This window comes from Diadema antillarum, unplaced genomic scaffold (genome assembly GCF_040938485.1).
Source record: "Diadema antillarum isolate AM-2024a unplaced genomic scaffold, OU_Dant_1.0 scf00000204, whole genome shotgun sequence".
Lineage (NCBI taxonomy): Eukaryota > Metazoa > Echinodermata > Echinoidea > Diadematoida > Diadematidae > Diadema > Diadema antillarum.
The window spans coordinates 362,125-389,535 of record NW_027271093.1 but is presented as its reverse complement, the minus strand read 5'-3'; the positions used below and the strand labels follow the sequence as shown (position 1 = coordinate 389,535).

The 27,411-nt window shown below is 41.0% G+C and overlaps 1 protein-coding gene across 1 annotated transcript in view; it reads left to right on the top strand.

The window, feature by feature from the left end:
- Positions 1-3,579: 3,579 nt before the first annotated feature.
- Positions 3,580-27,411, top strand: part of LOC139723968 (transcription intermediary factor 1-alpha-like) — a 36,594-nt gene continuing 12,762 nt past the window's right edge. Inside the window, exons 1-10 of the mRNA XM_071635168.1 lie at positions 3,580-3,917; positions 8,308-8,501; positions 9,882-10,078; positions 16,889-17,068; positions 19,048-20,238; positions 20,779-21,052; positions 23,828-23,899; positions 24,859-24,987; positions 25,637-25,747; positions 26,356-26,523. Of these exons, the coding sequence (XP_071491269.1) occupies positions 3,710-3,917; positions 8,308-8,501; positions 9,882-10,078; positions 16,889-17,068; positions 19,048-20,238; positions 20,779-21,052; positions 23,828-23,899; positions 24,859-24,987; positions 25,637-25,747; positions 26,356-26,523 (2,724 nt within the window). The 5' untranslated portion in view covers positions 3,580-3,709. The remainder of the gene's footprint in view (positions 3,918-8,307; positions 8,502-9,881; positions 10,079-16,888; positions 17,069-19,047; positions 20,239-20,778; positions 21,053-23,827; positions 23,900-24,858; positions 24,988-25,636; positions 25,748-26,355; positions 26,524-27,411) is intronic.

Below are 27,411 nucleotides of genomic sequence, written 5' to 3'. Positions count from 1 at the left end.
CGGGCTAAAAGGTCATAAACCAAGAAAACAAAACAAAAACCTTTACTATCAGGCGAATGCCCAACCTATTTTTTTTTTTTTAAGTAAAATGGCGTGCGCACTCGTCCGTCGCTCCTTATCCCCATCATCCGCACGTTATGATGATAATTATATGCACTCCCCCACACGTACAGACTATTAATAATGAATCTGCAGGCGGGGAATTCAAGCCTGTAGCTTTTCCTCCCATTACCGGCTTCTATCCATGGCACATCAGGCCACCCTGTGGCAATTCATAATCAGTCGATGAGTATGAGATCCTAATGATACTTGCTCGTAAAAGAATGCAAACCATGACAATCATCATCACTGTGCCATCCATGCTTATCATGATATCGCGACAACTTAATATAGATAAACCATGACGCCAGTCATTATAACATTGCACCCATGTTTACGCAAACCACGGCATGCATTATAGTGTTGCTCCTCCACCCATCGAAAATTGATGATGTCATAATGATATTGCGCAATGTGTCGAAATCGATGACGTCATCATAAGATAATGAACTACAAAAAGTAGTAATATTGCGACATGTTTCGAAAGACATGCATGGGTGCGCAATGTCACGGTTAATGTGAGCTATAGCCTAAACTATAGAACAGAAGATCTTTGTAAGATCTCTTCCAATGTCCTGCGAAGGTTGCTTTTATTTAATATGCTGTTTCATTTTATTGAAATATCGAGCTGAGAATAAGTGTGAAGATCAAACATCTTTGAGACTCATCATACGTTTTCTTCATGCAATGGGACCTTCAATTTGCTTTAGTATGATAAAAGTCACTAAATTTCACATTAATGATATCTTCTATGTTTTAATTGATTAAGCGTTAACTTCACCATTACAGATTTTCGAGGTGTTCGTTGACGAACATGACGTGACCATACCCGCAGACTGATCTGTATTTCTGATTATTAACTTCAGTACTTGCAATATTTGAAGAGTTTATACGGTATTCGTCAACCTGCCAGTAACAACATTGCCACGCAAAAAAAGAGAGATGGAGAGAGAGAGAGAGAGAGAGAGAGGGGGGGGGGGGGGGGGGGAGTGAGAGAGAGAATAATTCATTTAAACCCGACCCCGAAATGACCCTAAATTCCCTATCGAATGGTCGCCGAAGGATGAGCTAGGAAAAAAAAGTCTCTGTTCATTTCGATCTCTAGGTCAGCGGGACGCGTTGAGCCCTTACGGGTAGGACAAAACAAAAACAACAACAACACCTTCACCAGGGGCATGTTGCATAAAACTTACTATTGTGGTAACTTTGCCATCCAATGGTAACTACCATGGCAACAATACTCAACAGCCAATCAAAATCAAGAATTCTATGGAAGTTACCATTGGCTGGCAAAGTTACCATAATAGTAACTTTTGTGCAACGGGCCCCAGGACTGGCTCGTGAAAGCCCAACCTATCGCTGAAAACGTGTGGGCATGGGCACTCATTGATCCGTCGCTCTAATGCCCCCATCATCCGCACATAATGCATTCTCCCACATAGACGATTTAAAGAGGAAATCCACACACAAAAAAAAAATAAAAAAATAAAAGAGAAAAATATACAATCTGACCATCCATTTATCCACGACAATTATCAGACTGCTGTTACAATTCATGATCAGTTGATGAGATCCTTTCCACCGCGCTTATGCAAATCATGGCGTGATCACAACATTGCACCATGCATAGGCCAACCATGACGTCATCGCAATATTGCACCATGCAAAGGCCAACCATGACGTCCGTCACCACAATAGGCCTATTGCACCATGCTTGGCACACCGCTTGGGCCAACCATAATGACGTTATCATAATATTGCACTATGCATAATTATGTTAACCATGACGTCATCACAATATTGCACCATGTAGTAAAGGAGAGCCATGACATCATCACAACATTGCACCATAGGCCAACCATGACATCATCAGGGTACTGCATCAATGGAACATAATCAATTGCACCACACGTCGAAACGGATTTTATTCTCAAGTGTCAAATCGATGACGTCATCACGATGGGCTCTAATTTATCATTGCGACATGTTTCGCAAGACGTGGTTGGGCAATGAGTCATGGTTGAGCGAGCTAGAAAAAAGTTGTGAGGACCTGTGATCTCCCATTGTGACTTTCGATGGTTGCTTATGTCGAGGAAAGAATTGATATAACGATCAAATTATCACTTCGGTCTTGAAGAACATATCGATACTTTGATAGACAGCAGTCATAAAGTCAACACATTCGTTTTAACAATGTAATTTTGATGAAGGAAATTGAAAAAAAAAACAATTCGGAGGCCGTGCAAGAAGGACAATCCCATACATTACAAATAAATTGTATGCAAAAATTAATGTCTTTTTGAAATAGATGTTCAGTAATCCGGAAAAGAAACAGGATTCATTAAATCGAGAATGGAAAAAATGGTTGGCTTAATTCATTTTCATTCACTCGTTTATTGCATTATCAACTCACCCCCCCCCCCCATAAAAAAAAATTAAAAAACATCAGCTTCTTTTACCAGTAAAAGATTTCAATATTGACCGATTCTGTGACGCGCTATGTGTATTTTTGGCATGGGCGCAGCCATAGTGGGTGTATCAGCCGACCGCCCCCCCCCCCCCCCTCCGCACTCCCCCACCCCTCTCCCTACCAGGAGCACGCGCGCAGAATGAAAAACTGCTTTAGCCAATGGGCGTCTCGTACTGAGTGCGCGAACCTTTGTTACAAGTGCGTGATAAACATGTTGCCCCGGGGTGGGGGAGAGCAGGGGGGGGGGGGGGGGGTCGGCTGATACACCCACTATGGCTGCGCCCTGTGCCGTAAAATGTCTGCTGCCCTCAACGAACCCGAATCGGTCAATACATAGGCCCTAATGACGCAATTAAAAAAAAAAAAACAGTTTTGATTGCAACTGTCAACGAACCTTGGAGAAACACACAATTTTCTTAAAGAATTCGTTACGTTCGCAAACGTACTCCCCCTTCAGTGAGATACGTTCTTCATGAAGGAATTAAAACACAGTGAACATGAAATATGTTATAGCCTATATTATGATCAAAGTTGTGACAGTGTGACTTCTCTGCCTAATGTCGGGTTCAGGGGACTTGCCAGTAGTGTCGAGCTCATGGGCTTATTTCTCGTGAGAAGTATGACTTACTGCAAAGGGCAGAGTGACTCGTGGGTGTCAGGCTCGTGGGATGACTCCGGGCGGATCCAGGAATTCCGTAAAGGGAAGGCGCCTTATATAACAAAAAAGTAAAGGGGGCGCACGTGCCCCCCCCCCCCCCCATTTTTTTCCTTTTTATTTCTTCTGTCTTAGCAAAAATAAAAAAAAATAAACCGGGGACGTGCCCTCTGGATCCGCCACTGGACTCCCTTCAAAGTGCATTTCACGTGAACTCATCATCCTCATAGGCGCTAATAATGAGTTGTCGAGCTTGTTATCACACGAAGAGATTTCACACAATATTTTCTCACGTGTATACTACTGTAACATTGCGCCAAGATTGGTAATTGCACTCGAAATGGCGCCTCATACATACAGTAAGCACTGTAGCTGTGTCCTGAGAACGGTCTCTTGAGTTTCTATGGATTAATGAATGTCGTACTTTTCGGCTACGTTTTGTTCGTCTTTGAGGAAATCAAGTGCATTCGATCCAGGTCGTCAGGATGGAGCCTAGCACAAGTGGACAAGAACCTCAAAATAATTTCGTGGAGACAGTCTGCAGGCCTTGTAACAGACCGTATTCCGCCGAAGTTCAGCCGCGACTGCTGCCCTGTTTGCACACAGTTTGTGCACAGTGCTTGGCTAATGTAGCGACCAACACAGCGATTGCCAGCGGTCAGCAGCTGCAGCAGGGCAGTCAGCCCGGATCAGGTAGGCCTAACTAACAAATCTAACGTTAGAACCTTAACGTGTAACGTTAGACCTTGTCCTAAGCTAAGTAGCCTAGCCTAACGTTAGGTGTAGCTAGCCTGTAGCCACTTGATATTTAGACGTTAGGAAAACTGAGAGACGAAAAAAAGGTAAATTTAAATTTTACAGATTGTTTAATCTTGTATCATGTGTAACGTGATTTATGAGTAAATTTATGACTAAATTAAACACAGTCACACTCGCCAATGGCAATGCTCACAGATTAGAAAACAGAATAACGTTAGAGGGTAGAGTTGTGTCCGGGAGACCCGCTCATCATTATTCAGGGGGGCATTTCATGAAGCATTTAGTCCGACAAAGTTGTCAGACAAATTTGCTCTCAGCCAATCATCAGATGCAAGGTTTTCGGTTGGCCGAAAGATCGGTCTGTATCTGTCAGTTGGGGAATGTTCCGCGGAGACTGCGTCTGGCTTCACGGATCCCCTCCGTATACAGACCGAAGTCAATGATTGCGGCTCCTGTGTGTAGCAGTCGCGCACAGATCAAACGTTACGATAAACCAAATTTCAGACAGCTTTTTTACATTCAAACAAGTTTGACATGACATGACACATTATGCAGCAATATTTGGGATAAATTTCTCAATTGTGCAATCGAAATACTCGGAATACAAACTCGGTTATAACGCAGAAATTTTATCGATATCGCAACATCGCCGTTCGCAAACTGTAAGTCGCCATTTTGAATCTGTAAGCCAATCACATGCGAGGTACGTGTTTTAGTAAAACAAACACGTACGGGCGTAGAAACTACCTCGCATGTGATTAGCTAATAGATTCATAGTGTATGTTTCTGCAGTTTGAACGTGACGACGCGACAAGCTGTGTTTTACGTTGAAAATTCTACTAAAATGTTGGATTATTCATTAATCTGGTGAGTGTAATGTATTCTTAAAAAGCTAATTTCACTATACAAGCTTAAATTTGCCGACCTAGGGCCGTGAATTAGACGCAATCGAGAAGGGTGAGGTACCTCACCCAATTTTCCATAGAGACAGTGGTTAAGAACATCCACACAGCAATGGGTACTGCAACCTTCCGTCTGTCTACGGAGGACAGCGTTAATGGCAAAATGTAAAAAGAGTCCTCCGGACAGACGGATCTTTCTGTCTAGGTTTTCGGTAGCTTGTAACAGTTTTGTCAGAAAAATATCCGACCAAAATGCTTCATGAAATGCCCTCCAGGAGGGGAGGTGGATGGGGTTCATCAACATTAATGTCATTAGCAGAATTTAGACTAGAAATGGTCTAAACACAGATATTTAAAGCAAGCTCCGTCCAAAATTTGACTGCCTGCTGAATGTAAAAGTAGAACCAATGCGTTTACGGGTGGTTGAATTTTGGCATGGGAGGTCGAACCTTGGCTTTCCCTGGGCTTTGGCACTTTTACTTTACTCTACTGTCTACTGACTAGTCTAGCGTTAGCGTTATATTTGAAGAGCAAGACCTTTGAGTTCTAGTTTAAGTCAGAGGAGAAGGTACGCTCCCCCTCATGAGCACCCCAACCCGGAGCCAAGCTGAGAGATGTGCTCATGTCATGACGCCCGTCACCCCGGGAGTCATGGAGGCCTTCTCTCTTCACTTCTCATCCATCTCACATCTGAGTGACATAAATTGTCGCAAGTTAGCTGGATGATATTTTGATACACACACACGACCACTTGAACCTTGAACCACTCCCCATGATGAAAGGAGAAAAAAAAATTGTGTGTGTACGTTATGAGAACAATCGATCAAGCTCTAACGTGAATTCACTGATGTCATGTCAACAAATACCTAACAATGGTCAAGTGACCCATCGGCATCAAAATTTGAAGCATGGGCACCAGCGACAAGTGTATTCGCTCAAAAGCAAGATGCATCGGTACCTATCGGCCTGTATCGACCCAATTTTTATTTACCGGTAATTTTTTTTTTTTTGGGGGGGGGGGGATTTTTTCTGTCGCTTTCACCTCTCCAGGCGCAAATTAGCCCCATGAGGCATGAAACTAAAGAGTGCATGTCGGACATCTTTTTTTTTTTTTCAAGTAGGCCCTACTGGGACTGGTAGACTTCTATTCCATTACAAGGAAAATGAAATTATATCAGTACTAAAACTATTCTGATCTTGGCCTTGGGCACCTGGATCTATTCAAAATTTAATATTCCCTAATGATAGAGTACAGGTACATGTACAAAATGATGTAGGTGCACTAGGTGGGCATGGTGGGTACAAATAGATTCTACTAGAATTTGCCAGCAAACTAATTACTTTACAGTACACGTAATGTAGGTATTAAGGGGTTCACTTTCTTCGTGAATTCCGCAGTCCACCAGCCTTTAATATGCCGCCTTTCCTGCAAAGTGCCCCACGGCATCCAGCGCAGACAGCGCACAAGCCATGCAACAGAAATCTCTTCCCGTGCATATGTGTAAGCTCGCTCTGAAAATCCCGCCAACAGCTTGTATTGCTTGCACCCTGTATGCACTGGATGGTGGTGATAAGCACAATCAGGGTATGCAATCATGACTTTCTCACTTTAAAAAATTGTAACTTCTAAAAGAATGCACCAACTGACTTAAAAATTCACATGCAGCATGCTAAGACATCAGTAATCACATGTGGTAAGACAAATTTCTTCTCATTTACTGTTAATTAGTTAAGGTTAATTACCAAAAAGTCCCCCAAAACCCACGTAATGCGTCAAAAAAAAAGCGTTTTACAACTTAAGTAAAATCAAGATTTGAGGTCCATATTTTAAGTCTACCCCTATGTGTTTGGTATCAGATTTTTTCCTGGCATTGCTTGCATGCAATAAAAAACAGTGGTTGTTTCAGCTGGAGAAAGTTATAAGGTCTGAAGTCCCATCCTGGTAGGAGTGTAATGCTAGCTTATTTTTGTGACATTGTGACCTTTTAACCCATGCTGTACAGCTATACATGGAGAAACAGCTTATTTTTCTGCTTTTCCTGAAAGTACTGAAGACACACTACAATATGGTGCGCTGTTTGCCAATAAATGTTCAGCCAGTTTTGAGTTTTGAACCATTTTCAAATGCTGAGTAAAATAAGTGCAGCCGTTTTTCAGTATTTTCAGTGAGGTATATCCTAATTTGACCACTTTAAAGACTCTTTTCCCCTTATTGAATATCCTTGTCTTTTTAACCATGAATTGTACATCTATGTAGAAATCTATTGTGTGAAAATTTGAGCAAATTTGAGCAATAGGAACTTATTTTTTTATATTTTTACAAATTGCTGAGCATAAATAAGTGCGATACACGCCCATGTTATACTGCATGAAGGTCATATGATACAATGTAAGTGTTCAGTGTTCATATTTCAATGCTTGTTCAATTTCTAAAGATATCATAAGCAAAAACATATTATTTTGGCTTAATATGTCATTGTTTGACTGTCACAGCTTGGATATCAACTCAAGTCATCATAAATCTCACATTCATTCTTCTATCTGTGTTTACAAATATGAGAACTGATCCAAACACTGTGCGCACATTCAAGGTCAAACTGTACAGATAATTTTTTGATGAAAAATATAATATCTTCCAAAGTACCAGCCCTAATTTCATAAAAATTTGTAATAATGGCCACTATATGTCTGTTACCTATTCCTGAAAGTTATGCCTCTTCACTCTTTGGCAAAAGTGAAATATGATAAAATATGTAAAAGTGGTTTTATTTGAATTCAAAATAATGCCTACAAAATTGATCATCCATTTCGAGAAGTGAAAATATGAAATTCATTCATATTTTGTGATATGTCATGGCTATGTGCTGGTGGTGAATGAAAGAGATATTTATCAGGAATATCTAACAGCATTATCAGATGAAAAAAACATTCTCCTTTTTTTTAATGAATTTTTCCAATATATTAGTCATTTCAATGTAATTCGACACCCCTAATTTAAATGCTAATTTATGCGCAGTTTAATGCAAAATTTTGACTCGTTCTTTACATGAAATGAAAATTTGAACACACAGCTACAACAAACAACAAAAAAAGCATTTTCACCAAGTTTTTTTCATTTTTGCCCTGTTACACAATTGCATACCCTGATTGTGCTATTGACCTGGTACATTTGTAGATGGCCTCTTGTGGGACACTAGATTGTATGTACAGTGTATGTTCTTTTCAGTCACATGAAGCATTCTGTCGTATCATGTAAAAGTCATGATTGATAGTGATAGAAGTCTACAGATGGGGGCCAGGTGTTTACACAAAATATGTTTACCAAGCTTCTTGATCATCATAAATCAATGCTAACCATTGTGGGATGGTCCAGTGGGGAGTATTAAGAATACTTCTCCACCTTCTGTCTTGTTCACACACAGTAGCCAAGTGCCCCATCTGCAAGATTGACATCAGGAATCCAGAAGATGTCTTGGAGGACACGTGGACCGTTACCACGGGGACGGCACAGAGCAGCTCCAGGGGCGAGATGCTGTGCACAAACTGTGATGACGACGTCCCAGCAACAAACTATTGTGTTGACTGTCATGGTGGATTATGCGACCAATGTGTAACTGTAAGTCTGTCTGTTTTCTTGTAACTCTTTTTTTTCTTCTTCTCTCTCTCTCTGTCTTAACTCTTTGAGCAAATACCATACTTAAGATTTATGTTATTCATCTTTTCTACACAATCTGAGCAAACAATGAAAACATAATGTGTCTGATCTGCACAGAAACTTATAACCCCGTTTATACTAAGGAAAAAGGGGGTTCTGAAGCCTGCTATAGCCGCCTCGAGCAGGCTTTCACCTCAGTATAAACAGACAGAATTCAGAAAAGGCGATCCAATCAGGTCGGGTTCTGAAACCACCTACAGGGGGAGGTTTCAGAGGCGGCCGAGGAGGTTCGACTGCAGTATAAACGCATAGGGGTTTCGAGAACCCGCTTTTTTGCCGACCTGGAGGTAATTGCTGAAGGTCATCGCCTGCTTACATAAACAACCCAGCCATCTCGACCAATCCCTGCTGCAGAAAGCTTTTCAACTTGCACACTGTCACTCAAAAGCCCGTGCCATATATCAGAGGGGAGGAGAAGGTTGGGCCTGCTAGGGCCTGCTAGGGTCTGCTTTTGGCGAGCAGTATAAACAAACGAGAGGCTGCTTTTTCAGAGTGGGTTTTTGAACCTCTTCGAGGAGGCTCTGAAACCCGCTAGCAGTATGAACGGGGTATGAGTCGCTTATTTATGATGTACAGTTGTAGATGTAGGAGGGAGCTGTGTCTCACAGTGAAGTGTACATGATAGAGGATATCTCTCATGAGGTAATGACCTTTCTAACATTTAGTTTAGGTCAAAGTAATATGAAAGAAGCTGATTTGCTTTAAAAAAATGATCAGTGTTTAGACATACTGTAGATAATCTATCTGAAGGCAAACAGACACTGCATGAAACAGTATGCACCAGTAGGCATCACAATGATGGGAAAGTTACACTCTGCATTTTTGTACATTGGTCGCAATGCCCAAACGTAAGTCGGTATGAAGAATGTGTAGTCTGAATTTAAGTTTTGTAGCCATTGTTCACAAATAGTGCTACTGACGGTTTAGATGTTACAATGTAGGTATGTGGTGATTTTTTTTTTTTTTTTTGTCTCAGTTCTGTTGGGTTTAAGGCAAGATTTGACAAGTTACGTCATTTCTTTCTTGATCTCATTCACGACTAATGATAATATTGTACTGTTAATGTCAATCCTTTTCAAGTAATTTTGTCCATCTTTGCATTCATTTCTTCTTGTAACTATATTGATTTATTCAAGTATATTATCTATTCAATAATTCATGTTGTTTAGGGGATGGATACCTCTAAAGTCTGCCCATAATTCACTACCTTGAATGCAGAGTTCTTCTACTGCTAAGTATAGAACAGCCTTGTCAACTTTTAAATTTCTCACTTGTTGACAGCTTCATCGCAAGGTCAAGATCCTGAAGGACCATGTCATTCAGCCCAGAAACGAGGGGGACGGGGCAATGCCCGAGGCCCCACGGATTCAGCCACCCTTCTGCTCGTTGCACCCAAATGAGAGGCTTCAGCTGTACTGCGAGAGGTGCATGAAGCTCACGTGCAGGGACTGTCAGCTTGTTTCACACAAAGAACATCCGTGAGTCCTCTCACCATTATTCCTTATTTTTGCGTTTCATTTTCGAGAGAGTCGTTATGACCAGACATTTTTTCTTCAGTAGATTCTTGTCTTCCCTGCATAGTATGGAAGCAAGACATACAAATGTACTGAATGACCGGAAATGATCCTTTAAGTCTATGGTTATACAATTCCCATTTACTAAATTAGTTGAAGATCAAGACATGAAATTGGAGACAAACATAATACACTATGTTACATCATATTGCATTATTGTCAGTTGTACATTTTTTTTTTCCAAAGCACTATCATTTTTGTCATTATGAGAATTGCAAAAAGCAAATTATATTTGTAGTCCAGGCTAGAAGGCACCCAACCTTGTTTTTTAGCTCACCTGAGCCAAAGGCTCAAGTGAGCTATTGCGATCGCCCTTCGTCCGGCGTCCGTCGTGCGTCGTGCGTCGTGCGTCGTCCGTCGTCCGTCGTCCGTCGTCCGTCGTGCGTCGTCCGTCGTGCGTCGTGCGTAAACTTTTTACATTTTCATCTTCTTCTTGAAAACCCCAAGACCGATTTTCATCAAACTTGGCAGGTAGCATCCCTAGGGGGTTAGGAACTCAATTTGTTAAAATGGGCACCATGCCCCACCCAGGGGGCCCCCAGGGGGGCCCAAACCCCCCAAAATTAAGGAATCTGTAAAAATCTTCTTCTCTAGAACCAGAAGTGATAGAGCTAAGTTAATACTATGAGTTAGTACATTGATGACTGTAGTTTCAAGTTTGTTCATGGCAAAATTAGGGGTGCCCCCCTTGGGACCCAGGGGAGGGGGGTGGGGAGGGGTTCTAATGGGGCCTAAATTGTACATTTTCATCTTCTTCTTGAGAACCCCATTACCCATTTTCACCAAACTTGGCAGGTAGCATCCCTAGGGGGTTAGGAACTCAATTTGTTAAAATGGGCACCATGCCCCACCCAGGGGGCCCCCAGGGGGCCCAAACGCCCCAAACTTAAGGAATCTGTAAAAATCTTCTTCTCCAGAACCAGAAGTGATAGAGCTAAGTTAATACTATGAGTTTGTACATTGATAACTGTAGTTTCAAGTTTGTTCATGGCAGAATCAGGGGTGCCCCCCTTGGGACCCAGGGGAGGGGGGTGAGGAGGGGTCCTAATGGGGCCTAAATTGTACATTTTTATCTTCTTCTTGAGAACCCCATGACCCATTTTCACCAAACTTGGCAGGTAGCATCCCTAGGGAGTTAGGATTTCAATTTCTTAAAATGGGCACCATTCCCCACCCAGGGGGCCCCCAGGGGGGCCCAAACCCCCCAAAATTAAGGAATCTGTAAAAATCTTCTTCTCTAGAACCAGAAGTGATAGAGCTAAGTTAATACTATGAGTTAGTACATTGATGACTGTAGTTTCAAGTTTGTTCATGGCAAAATTAGGGGTGCCCCCCTTGGGACCCAGGGGAGGGGGGTGGGGAGGGGTTCTAATGGGGCCTAAATTGTACATTTTCATCTTCTTCTTGAGAACCCCATTACCCATTTTCACCAAACTTGGCAGGTAGCATCCCTAGGGGGTTAGGAACTCAATTTGTTAAAATGGGCACCATGCCCCACCCAGGGGGCCCCCAGGGGGCCCAAACGCCCCAAACTTAAGGAATCTGTAAAAATCTTCTTCTCCAGAACCAGAAGTGATAGAGCTAAGTTAATACTATGAGTTTGTACATTGATAACTGTAGTTTCAAGTTTGTTCATGGCAGAATCAGGGGTGCCCCCCTTGGGACCCAGGGGAGGGGGGTGAGGAGGGGTCCTAATGGGGCCTAAATTGTACATTTTTATCTTCTTCTTGAGAACCCCATGACCCATTTTCACCAAACTTGGCAGGTAGCATCCCTAGGGAGTTAGGATTTCAATTTCTTAAAATGGGCACCATTCCCCACCCAGGGGGCCCCCAGGGGGGCCCCAAACCCCCAAAATGAAGGAATCTTTAAAAATCTTCTCTAGAATCAGAAGTTATAGAGGTAAGATAATACTATGAGTGAGTACATTAATGACTGTATTTTCAAGTTTGTTCATAGGAGATCAAGGGGTGCCCCTCTTGGGGGCAGGGGGGGGGGGGGGGGGGTTGGTTGGGAAGGTCCAAATGGGGACCTGAATTGTACATTTTCATCTTCTTCCTGAAAACCTCATGATGTATTTTCATCAAACTTGGCAGGTAGCATCCCTAGGGGGTCAGGATCTCAATTTATAAAAATGGGCACCATGCCCCACCCAGAGGGCCCCAGGGGGCCCCAATCCCCCCCCCCCCAAATAAAGGAATCTTAAAAAATTTGGGCCCTTATTGTACAGTTTCATCTTCTACTTGAGAATGCCTGGTCAAATTTTGGTAGAGCTGTGAATAATTTAGATTAGTGACTGCGTGAAAGGTGAACTTGCGATACTCAGGTGAGCGCTAGACCCGCGGGTCTCTTGTTTATATATACAATGTTTTTTGATGGTTTCTTGTCAGTTTGAGGGTGCTGATTCCAAATCCGATTGATGCCACTCGCGCAACCTTGAGCATTTTCGGCAAAATGTAAAAATCCAAAATGGCCGCCAGATATGCTAATTCGGCTGTGATAAACACAATAATGTGCATTATATTATGACCAACTATTCCACCAAACTTTGTACATTATTGTTCCTAGAGTTACTCCATCTGCATTTGCAAGCGAATTTTCATTTCATATAGGTTCATTTAGCATTAAAGATCATTTTTGTATTCAAAATGGCCGCCATTCCTATGCTTATGTACTATATGAATGGCAAAACATATGCATGGAATATAGGACAAATTTACTGTATTTCCAGTCCCGTACCTACGCTATCATAAAGTGTTGTATGTGCAATATGTTGGGTGTCACTTACAATATATAGGGACCTACATTATGAGCATTTAATATTCATAAACCTTACGATGTTGAACATAATTTCTTATATATTTCATTTTGTCTCAACAAAAGTCTCAACAATATAAGTTCACTAACGTCTCGCAAGGAATGAATATACCATCATAGTCTACATGCCGGTTGAATATAAACATGAAATACTAACACAATATATCAAGGAGCCTAGATACATGGTATTTATCAAATAATGTTGAAAATGGAGGGGAAGCTAGAAAACAAAGCTTGTAATATGCATTCCCCTAAAACCATATTAACAAAGTACAGAAAAATCCTATACAGTAAGTGCAGAGATACATGGTTGCAGACAAAAACACATCGGACATTAATGACACAACTAAAAACCCTTTACATTGTAGATTTTTTTTTTCCAGCAAGGAGTTGGGGGGGGGGGGGGGGGGGGGAGCAGTCCTGAGGCGAGTTCGAAATGGATCATTATAACCTCCATCACTTTGATATGATTTAGTTTAGAAGTGCCGCCTTGATATTATCGAGCAAACCTGATTTTCTTGAATTAAAACAACAACAAAAACTGTTGAAGGCATAAACGAAACTGTCATATAATGCAATACCGTACAAACTGTTCATTTAACATCAACTAAGGAGCAATGTGAGATACCTCTTTCAGTTCTCTCACAGTTCCCATCAGGTGTTGATAATTCATGTATACACTTCGACATCATGATCTCATTCAGTGTTGTCTTAAAACTAAAACTGTCATTTTTATTGTCTTTAAAGAACCCTTAATTTAATGGTATGTTTAGCAGCAGGCGACATCAGCCCCAAGTTTGCAGAATTCTCAGGCTAAAGATGCATATTAGTCCTGCAATTGTTTTATTTGCAACCACATCTGGTGATGTTCAGCACTTCCTCAGGGGTCAGAGGGCGATTATTTGCCATAGAAACAGGATGAAGACATGAAGACTTGCTTGATCACCACCCGTTGAAGCCCTGTGGCTTTGATGCCAGGCCAGAGATAGTGTTGTCGGTAACTTGGGTAGTATCAGAGATGACATCAGACCAGCATCTGCACCAACCTGTTTTGGGGTCAAAGCTTTCAAGTTACAGTAGGGAAATCTATAGGCTTGTAGGATTTCAGGCGCATTGATGGCAGGTTGTTCAAGGGGGCATTTCATGAAGTGTTTTGTCAGATCTTTTCTTTTTTACAAACTGTTATAAGCTATTAAATCCTTGCATCTGATTGGCTGAGAGCAAATTTGTCAGACAAATTTGTCCGACAAAATGCTTCATGAAATGCCCCCCCCCCCCATGCTATCGTGTTTGGAAGGTCAAGGTATGCGTTGACGGCATTGGTGACACTTGCCATCCTTTTCTTCCAGTGTGAGGGAGAGTGATCGAGTGCCAGTGAAGGAGGGTGGACTTCCTTAGCCTATGCTTGGAAGGCTTGCCACAGAGGGCTGCCTTAAACATGGCGTTGGCAAGATGGTTACTAAGATGGAAGGCATGGATCTGATGATAATCTAATAAAGGTTGGGGCAAAGTCTCCAGAAGATGAAGTACTCCACTATTGTCTTGAGATGGGTCAGTACTCGGCTCATGTCATCCAAGGACTTTAACCCTGAGACGTAAAGGCAAGATCATCTGCAAACTTCCTACGTGAAGTGAATGTAATGTCACCACATATATGTTAAAAAGACCTCTAGTGGAGTTAATTTACAGCCACCATTAAGGAGGCCATCATTCAGAGTCCTAACACAGCTGGTCTGGTTACCGAGAGCAATCCTGAATCTTCAAATGCTGAAGATTAAAGACAAGCAGTGTGAAGTTGTTATAACACTGCTTTCAGAATAAGGCAGCACTGTACAGATCTCAGAGTCTCCCTCGACATCATGCTTAGGCCTATACTCAAACACATTCACTCCGAAAAAAAAAAAAAACGTAAAATTCATCTACCATGTTCATCTGGGTTAACATTAAAAACTTTGGGGCATTGTTTTCATTTCAGAGATTTGACAACAGGAAGTGAGGTGGTCCCTTTTTCCACTTTCCCCTGCCTCATGTTCTTTCTCGGATGAGGGGACTGAAAAGTTTGTATAATATCGCTTTTAGATAATGTAGAACAGGACAGTTAATTGGAAATTTCATTTGTGTCATCATCTAGGATTCAGCCTTTTAATTCAGTAAATCAGAATGAATATTTTGATGTTGAACATCTCAAGGCAAGTAAGTATCAAATGTTCATATCTAATAATTCCTGATAAACGATCTTGATGTTGGCGTCAATTCAAGTTTTGGTGGATTTTTCCAAAATTTCAGGTTGAGGTAGCAAATTTGGATGTTTGCATCAAAAAATAAAACAGCCTTTGTTAGTAACAACCTTCTGATTTATAATCAGCACACAAATTGGTAAACAGTGTACCTGAGTGACAGAAAAAAAAAAGAAAATTTGTTTATTTCACAAGCTCTGCCGTTCATATTGTGCAGGGGTATATGAGTGGTGTCCATTTTGAAGTTTTGTATTAAGAAGAATATAATAAGCCTAAAAACAATAAACTTTCTGTTTGTTTGCTTTTTTTGCTTGTTTTGCTAGTGGCACTCATCAGATTTGCATTGCACATGCAAAACTTGATAAAAGCGTAGGTATGTGACTGGAAATTCGTCTTCTATTTTTATGCATATTTTTGCCATTCATATAGTACATGAGTATAGGAGTGGCGGCCATTTTGAATTGAAAATAAGCTTAAAATACTAAATGTACCTCTTCAAATGAAAAATTTCTTGCATGTGCAAGTAGAATTACTCAAGGAACAAAAATTTTAAAAACTTTGATGGAATAATTTGTCATAAAATTGACATAACTGGGATTATCATGGCCAAATTAGCATATCTGGCGGCCATTTTGAATTTTTGCGTTGTGCCGAAAATGCTCAAGGTTACGCGAGTGGCATCAATCGGATTTGGAATCAGCACCCTCGAATTGACAAGAAACCATCAAAAAACATTGTATATATCAAAAAACAAGGTTAGGTGCACTTTCTATGGAGCCTAGCCTGGACTATTGATCTTAAAAGCAATTCAGGACAATGTCTTTGTAGAGAAATAGTCCTAGTGAAGATGAATAAGTAACAGGTGCAATGACTACTGTACCTTATCACTTGGCATTGCAACTGGCAGTGTTTGTAACATCTTGTAACATGTTTGTTTGGGAGTGCTCAAGAGAATGTGCATGCTACAGTCTTGTTGGACTTCAAGGGGAAATCCAGTCAAAAAATAAGTTAGTCTCATTAAAAAAAAGAGTAAAATCTTACGAGTTCAGCAGTAAGAACTTGGCTGAAATCGGATGAAAAATAAGGAAGTAAGAAATTTTGAAGTTTTGCTAATTTTTGCAAAACAGTTCTTATACAATGGATATGAATATGCAAATGAGTGAGCTGACTGTGTTGTAACCTCACAATTTTCCATTGATCGTGTACAAAAAATGATGAAACTTCAATAGGACTGTCATTGAAGTCTGAAACATGATGTTATTCCTGGTTTAAAAACTACAGAAAAGTGATCAGTTAGATATCCCAGGATTTGAGCCTCAGGCATTTGCATTTTAATGGAAAACTAGAAATTTCAAAATTTTGTACAAACTATATGGTATAAAGTTGTGAGGGAATGACATGCTCACTTTGCCATTTGCATATATTCACATTGATCGTTCAAGAACTGTTTCATGAAAAATTAGGAAAACTTCAAAATGTCATGATCTTCCTTATTTTTTTACCGATTTCGATCAAAATTTTACTGTTGAACTCGTAATATTTTACTCTTTTTTTTATCAGACTAATTTATATTTTGACTGGATCTCCCCTTTAATACCATGTCATCTCCCTTCCATACCTCCCCACTCCCACTCTCATTATGCCCCCTCCCCCCTCCCAGGTACCACTTCCTGTCCGAGGCTGCTGCTTCGCAGCGCGAGATCCTCCGCCAGCTGTTCCAGAAACTGCTAGTGAAGAGGCAGAGCGCTCGCGACATGCGCAAGGAGATCGATGTGCTCTACAAGCGCATGAAGGAGCAGCAGACGTTGGTTCTGTCACAAATAGTTGACCTCTTCGATCGGTAAGTTTGACCCAGCAGTGATAAAGAGGATCCTCTTCTTGCACTCTTGTATTTCTTGAACTTATTACTGTAAAAGTGGAAATTTTCGTGATGTTGAAATTTTCATGCATTTTGCGCAACCAGAAACTAGCGTGAAAATACATGTAAAAGCATGCGAGTATTTTTACTTGCCATTTGTTCCCATACTTACTGTCTTGATTCTGCGGAATTAAAAACATGCGAAACTCTTCTTACCGGGCCGAGCGCGAATGATTAGTCGCGCGAAAATATCCACTTTTACAGTATTTTTTTATTTTATTTTTTGTCCTCATTAGCAGAAGACTATTCAATGCAGTGTGGGGAGAATGTATGGATAGATCATGTTGTGAATTTCTTTGCAGTACACTGTGGCGTCTTTGAAGACAATATAAATAAGATATTTTGAATAGAATATCAATCTCTGTATTGCAAGATTTTGAAAAAGTGTGACTCATGCAGAGTACAATGAAAGCAAAGAGCGTTGCTACGGTGAATGGAACCGCCATTCTCATTTCATTAATCTATCATAGATAACAGTGTATTAACCGCACCCTCTTCTTTTGGCCGTCGCAGGAAAAAAACAAACAAACAGAAAACAGGCCGCTGATGGATGCTGATACTGTTGACATGTTGGCTGAATTGAGTGAAATGTTCGGGGGAAAAAAACGGGTTGCTTTTTTTTTTTTGTGCCCTAAAAAAAGAAGAAATGTACAGTAGAATGCTCAACATAAAAGGAAATTATTGTACCAACATTCTGTGTAGGTGTGACCGAGTAAGAGAAAATTAACAAAATAGAGAAGAAGGGTTTGTTCTCCCTTATTTGGTGGTTTTGTTGTTAGTTTGTTTTTTCATTTTCTTGGTATGACTATGGAGGATTCCAATGGCTGTTTTGTGATTTATTTGTTTGCACCTGATGGTAATGCATATACATGTAAAGCAATAAACGGTTGATATGTAGAGATTATAGGCTTTACAAAAGTTGTAGTTGTACTGTAGTTTAATAGCGCAGGGAGTACGAACCAACATCGATTCCACCAGCACGATGTTTCTTCCATTAGCTCTGTGTAGGCAGAATTGCTTGCCGTGGATGTATCAAGCTGTATTGCTTCTGTCAATTCCATAATATGTCATTATATTTTGAATGATTAATAATGTCTCCAATGTGTCTTCAGGTTGAACATTCAATCATCCTAATCATCCATGCTGTAGGCATTAAGGCAAGCTGAGAATGTACAGATTGTACACATTTGTAAACATTGTCAGCACACTACACATACCTTTGTATGTACACACAGAAGGTATTGGCCGTAATTGTGTATTTGTAAACCGCACCTTGATTTTAACCTGTTTCAGTGCAAGGAAAAATGGTGTGGTTAATACACTGTTATTTGCGGCATTTAATTTTCCTCTATTAGTAAGATTAAATTCTATGTAAATTTTCTATTAATTCATACAAGTGTACATGTAAATGTCTGATAAAAAATGTTTTCTCGTGCCTTTGGAGAAAAATTGTATGCCTTAGAAATGTTACTGTTAAATGTATTGTCCCGTAAAAGCAGTGTTCCCTGACACCAAATTCTCCACTTAACAGTGGAAATTGTATTAGCATGCATTACTGTGCATGTGCAATATACGTAATTTGTGAAACCATTTTGTGAGAGGATGTATCCACAGTTCAGAACCACATTGGGTGATTTAGATTAAATTATAATTTAGATTAAATGATAGCATTTTCCTCCTTGAATATAATGCACCATACATCTGAGGTGTGTTACGGTCGGCAATATTTTGCAACTTTTCAGTTTTGCGAATAGCATTTAACTTGCATGATTTGTTTTAAAAAATGCGAAATGCTGCATTCTGTACAAATATTGATCTTGCAGTTTCTTTGTGGGTCCATTAAGCATGTTGCCTTTGCTATTTTTTTTTTTCTGTGTGTGTGTGTCTTTTATTTCTTTCAGAATAAAGGCCGTTTTGGATGAGCATTGTAACAAGCTAAAAGGAAAAGTTCAAGAGAGCACCTCTGTGAAAAACCGTGCCCTGATTATGCAATCAAGAGAGGTAAGCATGGTGGAAGGATGGCTCCATCAGTGCTGCAAAGTCATCAAAATCATTCTCAATAGTGAAAACGATGTTGCAGCACTTCAGCAAAATCGACTAGTGCGGCAGCGGGCAGACGCCCTCCTCCGCGTACCCCTGACCCGGTCACCGGTGTCGGAGCTGATTCTGAACTTCAAGCAGACCAACGTCCCCTGCGTGGAAGCCCTGCAAACAATCGGAGAGATCCTTGGGTACGAGTCAAAGCTGACCAAAGATAAGACGCAGGCCATGATGGCCATGCAGGGGCAGCAGAGACAAGGGTATGTCATGCAGCCGCCACAGAACGTTGTTGTGCAACCTCAAAATGTTGTTGCCAGTGCCAGAGTGCCACTACAGAGGCCCAACCTAAATCAGGTCATCAGTCAGCAGCAGTTCATAAAGAATGCGCAGATGATGCAGCGGGCCGCAGCTAGGCCGGGGATGCACCCATCGCGCCAGGGGGCCATGCAACAACCTGGACTGCGCCAAGTGCGCCCTAACATGCAGGCCAACATCTTACCAGTGCTGAGCAAGCAGCAGGCCTCAATGGTCCTGCTGCAGGGCAGCCCCCAGCAGAGCCGAGTCATGCAGCCTGCCGCCATGCAACAGCCTCTCTCACAGGCAACTACCACGGCTCCACCCAACGTCACCATCCCAAGCAACTTCATGACGTTTGGGGACCTCACCAACGTCCAAATGTTGCAGGAGAAGGTCGCCAAGCACCAGAATCCACAGCAGGTGGTGCAGTCGAGGCAAAGCCCCCACTCAGGCACCGCCGTCACCAACGCCAGCACCAGTGGTGAAAGTCTGGGCGGTGCGACTACCGGTAGCAGCACGAGTGCGGAAGCCTTGAGCAGGAGACCCAACTCGGCATCGCCCTCATCTGCGTCGGCCCCCTCTGAAGACTCGTCGGTGCCGCGCATCGTGAACGTGAAGAGCGAGCGGGTTCCCAGCAAGGACGAGTCGGAGCGGCCCAGCTGTCGGTTCCAGAACCAGAGCAGTGCAAACGGACTCCAGGATAACCAGCCCTCATCCTCTGGCCTTGAGATGCAACCTGGGAGTGATAAAGCAAGGTGTGAACCATACCTGTAGAATTTCCTGGCCCTTTGTAGTGTACTGTTCAAGTGGGAATTTTTGCAGTGTGGAAATTTCACATGACATCAAACCAGCACAAAAATAAGAGAGTTTCATTGTTTTTGTTTGATATTTGTAAAAGTTTTAAGGTCTCTGATTCTGCAGCGCCGTTGAAAAGACTGGAATGGATTTACCTGATTGAGCATGAAAACTTGCTCACTCAAAAATGTCCACTTTTACAGCAGCATGCCAGTGAGGAATGTAAAAAGCACTTGCCATACAATTGACGGAAAGTTTTAATAATACTAAAATTTCACAGGAATGTCATTATGCCTTTGGCATGTTTTGTTGGGAGGGTAATTGGATGAATGGACTTGTCAAGACAATTGGAAAAATGTTCAGTGTTATAGCAATCTATGTGAGTAGAGCTCAGTCCAAATCCTCTACAAAATTGTATCAGGTGGTTAATGGTGGTATACTCATATTCCTTTGATATTCTTTCCTTTTTTTCTTGTGGTTTTGCATGATTTGTCCCAAAGCCCGGCCCTTGAGGTGCTGTCTGAAGGCGAGATTGACAAATCAGATCAGCAGGGCCAGCAGATGACCTCTTTGCCGACGGCCGTCATCCCCAGCAGCGCCACGGAGCTCGACATCCCCGCCATTTCGGTCGACGCATCCGCGGAGAGCGACGTTTCCGTCGTCGCTGTGGTGGTGGACACGCCTCCTCTTTCGTCCGTGAGTGCTGCCGGCAGGTCAGAGGAGACTACCTTCAACCAGCGACTTGACAAGATAGGAGAGTTCCTGAGGGATATGGTAAGTGTCCCCCATTGGAGATAACCCCAATTCAGACTTAAGGTGGCAAAACAAACTATGTCGAAAATTCATGAAAATTGACTTTAATACACGTAGCCAAATATATCAATGTGTTTCAGTGTGTAAATCTAACTGTGAAACAAATTTTGAGATCAGAGCGTAGTCCATAACCGAGATATGACGCTCCTTCCCAGTGGGAAATTGTTAAACCAGCGTAATTGGCAATAAACTTGCCCCTTCTTGACACACGTCCTACATGAATCTGGCAAAACGATATATATACAGGTGATCTACGTGAAATACATATTTACACAGTAATAGGCTGCGGGCAGACCACAGAACCGCTCGCAGAATTACATTGTGTTACATGTACGTGCCCCATTGACAAGACTTACATTGTTTTGCTGTAGTAATGGCTTGGTTAAGTTGATTTATGCAAATCATTCTTAAAAAGAAGGGGTCGAGTGAAATCAATTTGTATTCAATATATTGTTAATACTGTTGGTTCCTTTAGGCTAAGATATGAAGCATTAAAAAAAAAACAGAAAAAGAGTTGTAACCTTTGCAAAAACTTTAAACTTGGTTTAATGGAAAAGAGGTTGCATGTAGATACATTGTTTTGCCATCTCACGGCCGAATTGCTGATTCACTTTCCTCTAACAGGTGACCTGCCTCCCAATGTGGCACCTTTCTTTCACTTGACTTGACTTTTAGATGCTCGGCATACTGCATACGTACGGCATAATCTTCTTAGGGTGCTACATAACTTCATTTAACCCCCACTTGCCCAGTCGGGCAAGCAGATTTTCAATTTTGCTGCCAGACACTTACACAAACATTAATTTTACTTATGTGAGAAGAAAGTCCAAAATATAAGGAAATAATATAGAAAATCATGTGCTAGTCAAGGGCTTAAATTATTGGAATAAACAGCACACATTGATTTGCACGCTTAGATACAACATAGTAACTAACTTGGTCCGATCAAGTGGTGCCATTGCATTGTATTGCATTGCATTGGGGCTACTTCATATAAGTGTTGGAAAGTTGCTGAAATGAAATATAAAGTGTGTTGCATCACTTAACAGCCATTATATTTGGACTTCTGTATGGTTGACTTTGGGCATTTGTTGGGGGGAATAAGTGAAAAATGGTGATTTCAAAACTTTTTGCTTGCCCAATTCGGGCAAGTGTTTGTTCTCATTGTTCAAAAACACTTTCTCAAATTTGATTTTCACTTGCCCTGGGAAATCGGGCAAGTGCTTAGGTATGTAGCACCCTGCCTTCTCCAATCAGTCCTACTCTGGACTTGATATTCAGCGTCGTGAAGGGACAGGGTCCTGGGATGCCCCTGATCTTATCTTTTCATATGAGTGGGGTTGTCCACAAAGTCTTCAAGATGTGTGAATATGTGTGGTACCTACGGGTGTCGGGAGTGAGGCATATTGGCAGTATGTCCAAACTAAAGTCAATTGACTATTTGTTGGTTACCTGGTGAATGGTCCTTTGAATACAAAGTTCTTGTCTGATACTCACTTTCCTAACTCAGTCACTCAGTTTAAGTCCTGCAATGCCCCTAAGACATTGCATTTCAAATGATTTCATTGCCGCAGACCTCATAGTCCAATCTTTTGTAGCATTAGAAACAGTATAAGTGACTCACTGCGTCTTTTGGATATATCAGGAAAGGGTGGCACAACTAGTTAATGTAATACATTATTCATGTGCATGTTACACCTTCATCTTTTGGTCAGATTTTAACCTGACTCAGCTGAGAAATCTCTAATGGGGCAGGTTGATAACAAAGTTGGTCACATATAACCCACATAGGACCCAGGAACCAAACTTGACCCATCAGAAATCTTCACCTTTAGAAAGTAATACACAGGAAATTTAAACATGACTTTAACAAAAAAATGATGGTTAATAGATGACTTTAAAATGAAATAGACATTCAGGAACAGAACAAAGAACAATCCAGAAGGTGTATTATGAGATGAAGATTTCAGCCACTCATGTATGTTAGTTTGCCTAGTCAATAGTATACAAATAATACACAGGTGAGAGTGCGTTAGTGGATACCACTAACGTCACGAACTCAAACCTGTGTATTATTTGATTTATAAAGTGAGTCAAAAACTAACAGCATTTTTCATGTACCTTTGTGAGTCAATACCAGTCAGCTACAACATGTAGCACTCGCTCAAAAGTCAAGATGTCCGAAGATGTTCGTCCCAAACATTTACGCACGTCGCACTCGGAAATCCCGCACATATAAGTACTGTACGTATAAGCGTATACGTACGCCACATGTTATGCACAAGAAAGGTCGGCTGGCAGCCCGAACTAGAAGTTGTTTACAGAATTGACAGCGCGTACAGTAGTGTGCGACGCACTTGTAACAACTGATTGAGTGTGCACTGCTAGTGTAAACATTGTAACATCAGTGACTTTACGCTTTTTTGCACGGCCACGGCCGTGCAATAGTAAGAAATCATGCACGCACACGTGACTCATTTCAGCGCTTCCAATTGGCTACATTCTTCAACCCATTTCATAATGCTAAATATCACTAATTTGTGAGTAGGTTGGAAACTTTCACGTACTCTTTGTCCATTTTTTTTACTACACGGTTGCTGTTCTCATTTGCTGGATCTCACTTGATTCTTTTTCTCCTTTTTTTTTCCCCCCAGTCAGTTTAGAAGATGGAGTAGAGTTACCCTGACAAAAAGAGTGAGTACTAACCTTTGACCTTTGAACTCTTGTTTCTCACAGGATGACATCATACAAGACATTAGCCAGGAGACCATCCTGACCTGTTGGAAGGGTAAAGTGTCTTGGCTGGAGGTGAGTAGGCCAGCTAACACTGTCCGGTCACATGAATGGAAAAGGGCGGGGGGGGGGGGGGGGGGGGGGGGCTCTCAAAGGTATTGAACACTGAAGGAGGTACACTAGGATTGGTTCATACAGTGCTCCCTAATGTCAAGGATAGCTTATTTTCGATTATAAGCTCTTGATGGTATAGTTTTTGGTTGAGATGGGAATTCTGGTTATAACTTTATTTCGCAAGATAGAAACTATTTAAGCATGCTATTTTAAAAGGAATTAGAAGTTTATTTTATGAACATCGGTTTTGAAATGGTTGAGATGTCCAAAATCAAAGAGACCCTTGAAAAAGGGTGGGTCCCATCTTTTATTAAATGTTTTACTTTGTTTTTGATATCTCAGTCATTTCAAAACCAATTTTCATCAAAACAGCGTTAATTCCTCTTTAGAATTGTCTTCTTTTGAATGCTTTCAGTGAGCGGTTTCCAAATATCTCACAATAAGTTATAACCTCAATTCCCTACTGCAAATTTCATGTGTGCTTTGTTCACAAAAGTTGCCCTTGAGAACTGCAAAGCATGCCAGAGACTTGCCCTACCTAGCAACAGCAAAAAGTTAATTCCCACTTGATGAGCTTGATTGGTGGCAGCTGATGAATGAACCACTTTGTTACTAGGCTATAGGAAACGAAGCATCTACAAATTGTAATACTTCACAGAACGGTTGATTGACTCATTCCTTGTATGAATATACATGTATGAATATAAATTTATAGATATTTAACTTTCTTTCATTCATTCATTCATTTGTTCATTTTCTCTTGCATGATTTGTGTATGCTAATGATGTGTGTATTTGTTCATGGGTATGATGGATTTCTTCAGTTGTGTATTCATTCATTCATTGATGTATTTTATCGATCTTAGTTGATTATCCTCTCATATTCTTTTTCATATTCATCCATGTATCTTCCTCTGTCAGATGTCCGAGTCCAAGAGCCAAGTCTGCGTGTCCATTATCGCCAATCTCTTGCGCATAGCAAGCCAGCCTCAGCCACAAGTGGAATGGCCCACCAGTCTTACCATCAAAATCATGTCGCTAAAAGTACTGGTGAGTCACTTTTTGTTCTGCCTTGGATTGCCTCTTCATTCTCATTCACTTCTGCACTTCCCAAGTCCAACAGCATGCAACATGTTTTCTTGTTATTATAGAAAGTCCGGGGGCCCGTTTCATAAAACTTTTTATGAGTGACAAATGCCACATTTCTATGACAAATTAGCTCTCAGCCAATCAGATGCAAGGATTTCAGTAGCTTGTCACATCTATGACAACTTGTCACTGATGACAAGTTTTACGAAACAGGCTCCAGAAGGGCAAAAGTTGAGGAATTAATGTTCATGTCATACTGAAAAGGCGGAGTTTTTGCGCATTTTCTGTGACATGCAACTAGTACAAAAATATAGCACACAAGTATTTTTGCCTGCTATGAATAGTTCACACTGTAATTCTGCAGTATGCAAAGCGGGCAAAAATCACCTTACCCAGCTGAGCGCGAAAAAGTGCTCTGGGAAAAATGTCCACTTTTACAATATATAAACCCTTAAGGTAGATGCTTGTATCTTAACATTGGAGGATCTCGGTCTTTGCTGCATCCCATTTTTCTCCCGCCTTATGAATTAAATGGAAAAAGAAATTTTTTAAAAATCTGCAAATCACATCAACTCTCAAGAGGCCCTTTGTATTATTGCCTGTTCCACAGTCACCGCTTGTGGAGATTCTTCGTGACCACCACATGTTCCTTCTCGAGGCAGATCCAGCGTGCAAGGAATCATACAAGAAGCTGGTCTCCAGTTTCCGGAAAAATGAAGTGGCAAGTTTCCCCGGACATTTTCCTTCCTTTTCGCAAATGCCGTATGATGTATTTCGCAAGCAAAGTATGATGCGTATGGATACGTGTAAGACAAGTTTGCGAGTGGTAAAAGAAATTTGTAATTGAGAACCACATTGACAGAATAAAAGAATATTATTAAAGATTTGTTGCAAGAGAAAAGTTAGCGATTTCTTACAGTGGAGGTGATGTACCGCACACTTGCGTTACATTAGGCAACATTTTCATTAGTTCTTAATCATGCAAAGACTGATCAACTGTAGTGTGAGGCCTGCTACTATGCTTGTTACTTTCTTGTCTTTTTTTTTAAAGGTCCTGTTCACCTTTGGGAGCAGTGATATTAAAAATGTTCAAGATTTCACATTTGATGCATATGTGTAGGTCAGTTGTATCACAAAACATCCTACCATATAAAATTTTGTACCAATTCAGATTTGTACAGTGGTTGTTTCTATCCCTTACATACATTTTAGAACTATTTTAAAGCACTAATGCTTGGTTTTTGTTTCATCTGCAAATGGTAAATTATGCCTTTAACATTTTACTGACTTTCCTTTTTATATGTTCTGAAATTCCCCCTCCCAACCCAGTTTGGTGCGATTCGATTCCACCTGACACCGGACGTGACAACAGTCTTGATTTATTCTAATAAGCACCGAAAATTCTACCTGCTCTACCCGCGAAAGAGTGAGCGTTTTTTGGCAGAATTCCGGCGTACCATCATTGATTACTTCCCCAAGGATAATCGACAGCCAAAGGTAGGTGTAAAATGAAGGAAAAATAACGGGAATAAGAACAGACCGTGAAATGAAATGTAATGAAATTTTGTATACTGTAGGAGCTGAAATTTCCATGGTATTTTTATTCATGTGAATGTAACAAATCGCCTTTGAACCACGAAAATAACAACTCGCAAAAGCAACAAATGCCATTTCTAAAAATAAAAGAAAAAGAATAAAGCCAGCGCTGGATTGTGTGCAACCAGTTAAAACTACTGTATCGTAGATATATCTCGACGCTGTGTGCGCCATGATGTAGATATCTGAGGCATTGCAAGAAGCTACTAGATTATTTTGAATGCAGAACACACTACATCTTCATGTACAGGAAAGAACTGTATGTAAACATTCAGTACTAAAATTGTTGCTTGTTAATCATGCTCATGTATTTTTCCTATTTCTTGTACAATGGATACAATCTAATGTCGCCTTGGTGATCCTTGAGGCTGAGCTGAAGGCAAGGGCTAATAGACTAGACACCTCGCTCACGGATGACTTCGGCAGTGTTAGATTGTACCATTGCACTTACAGTCAATGATTATTTGCGTAACAGACATCATCGTCATTACCTGATCAGTGTCGATGTTCTCATGGTTGGAAACGCTCACCAGAAACAGCAACAAAAATATTGTCTGTCAGAATAGGGCTTCAGGTGCTGATGTCTGTTTAAACATAAGAGGCACCTGAATGTGTCATTCCGTGTGCCATATTTTCCAGGAATTTATGACTCAATAAATTCCATGAAATGATGCCTGTCATAATGGAAAGAACATTCCTGATTACCAGCTGTTTTCATATGTTCAAAAAAGGAAAAGAAAAAAAGAGAGTGACAATTGTATTATTTAGCTGCACGCTCTTATTTTGTTA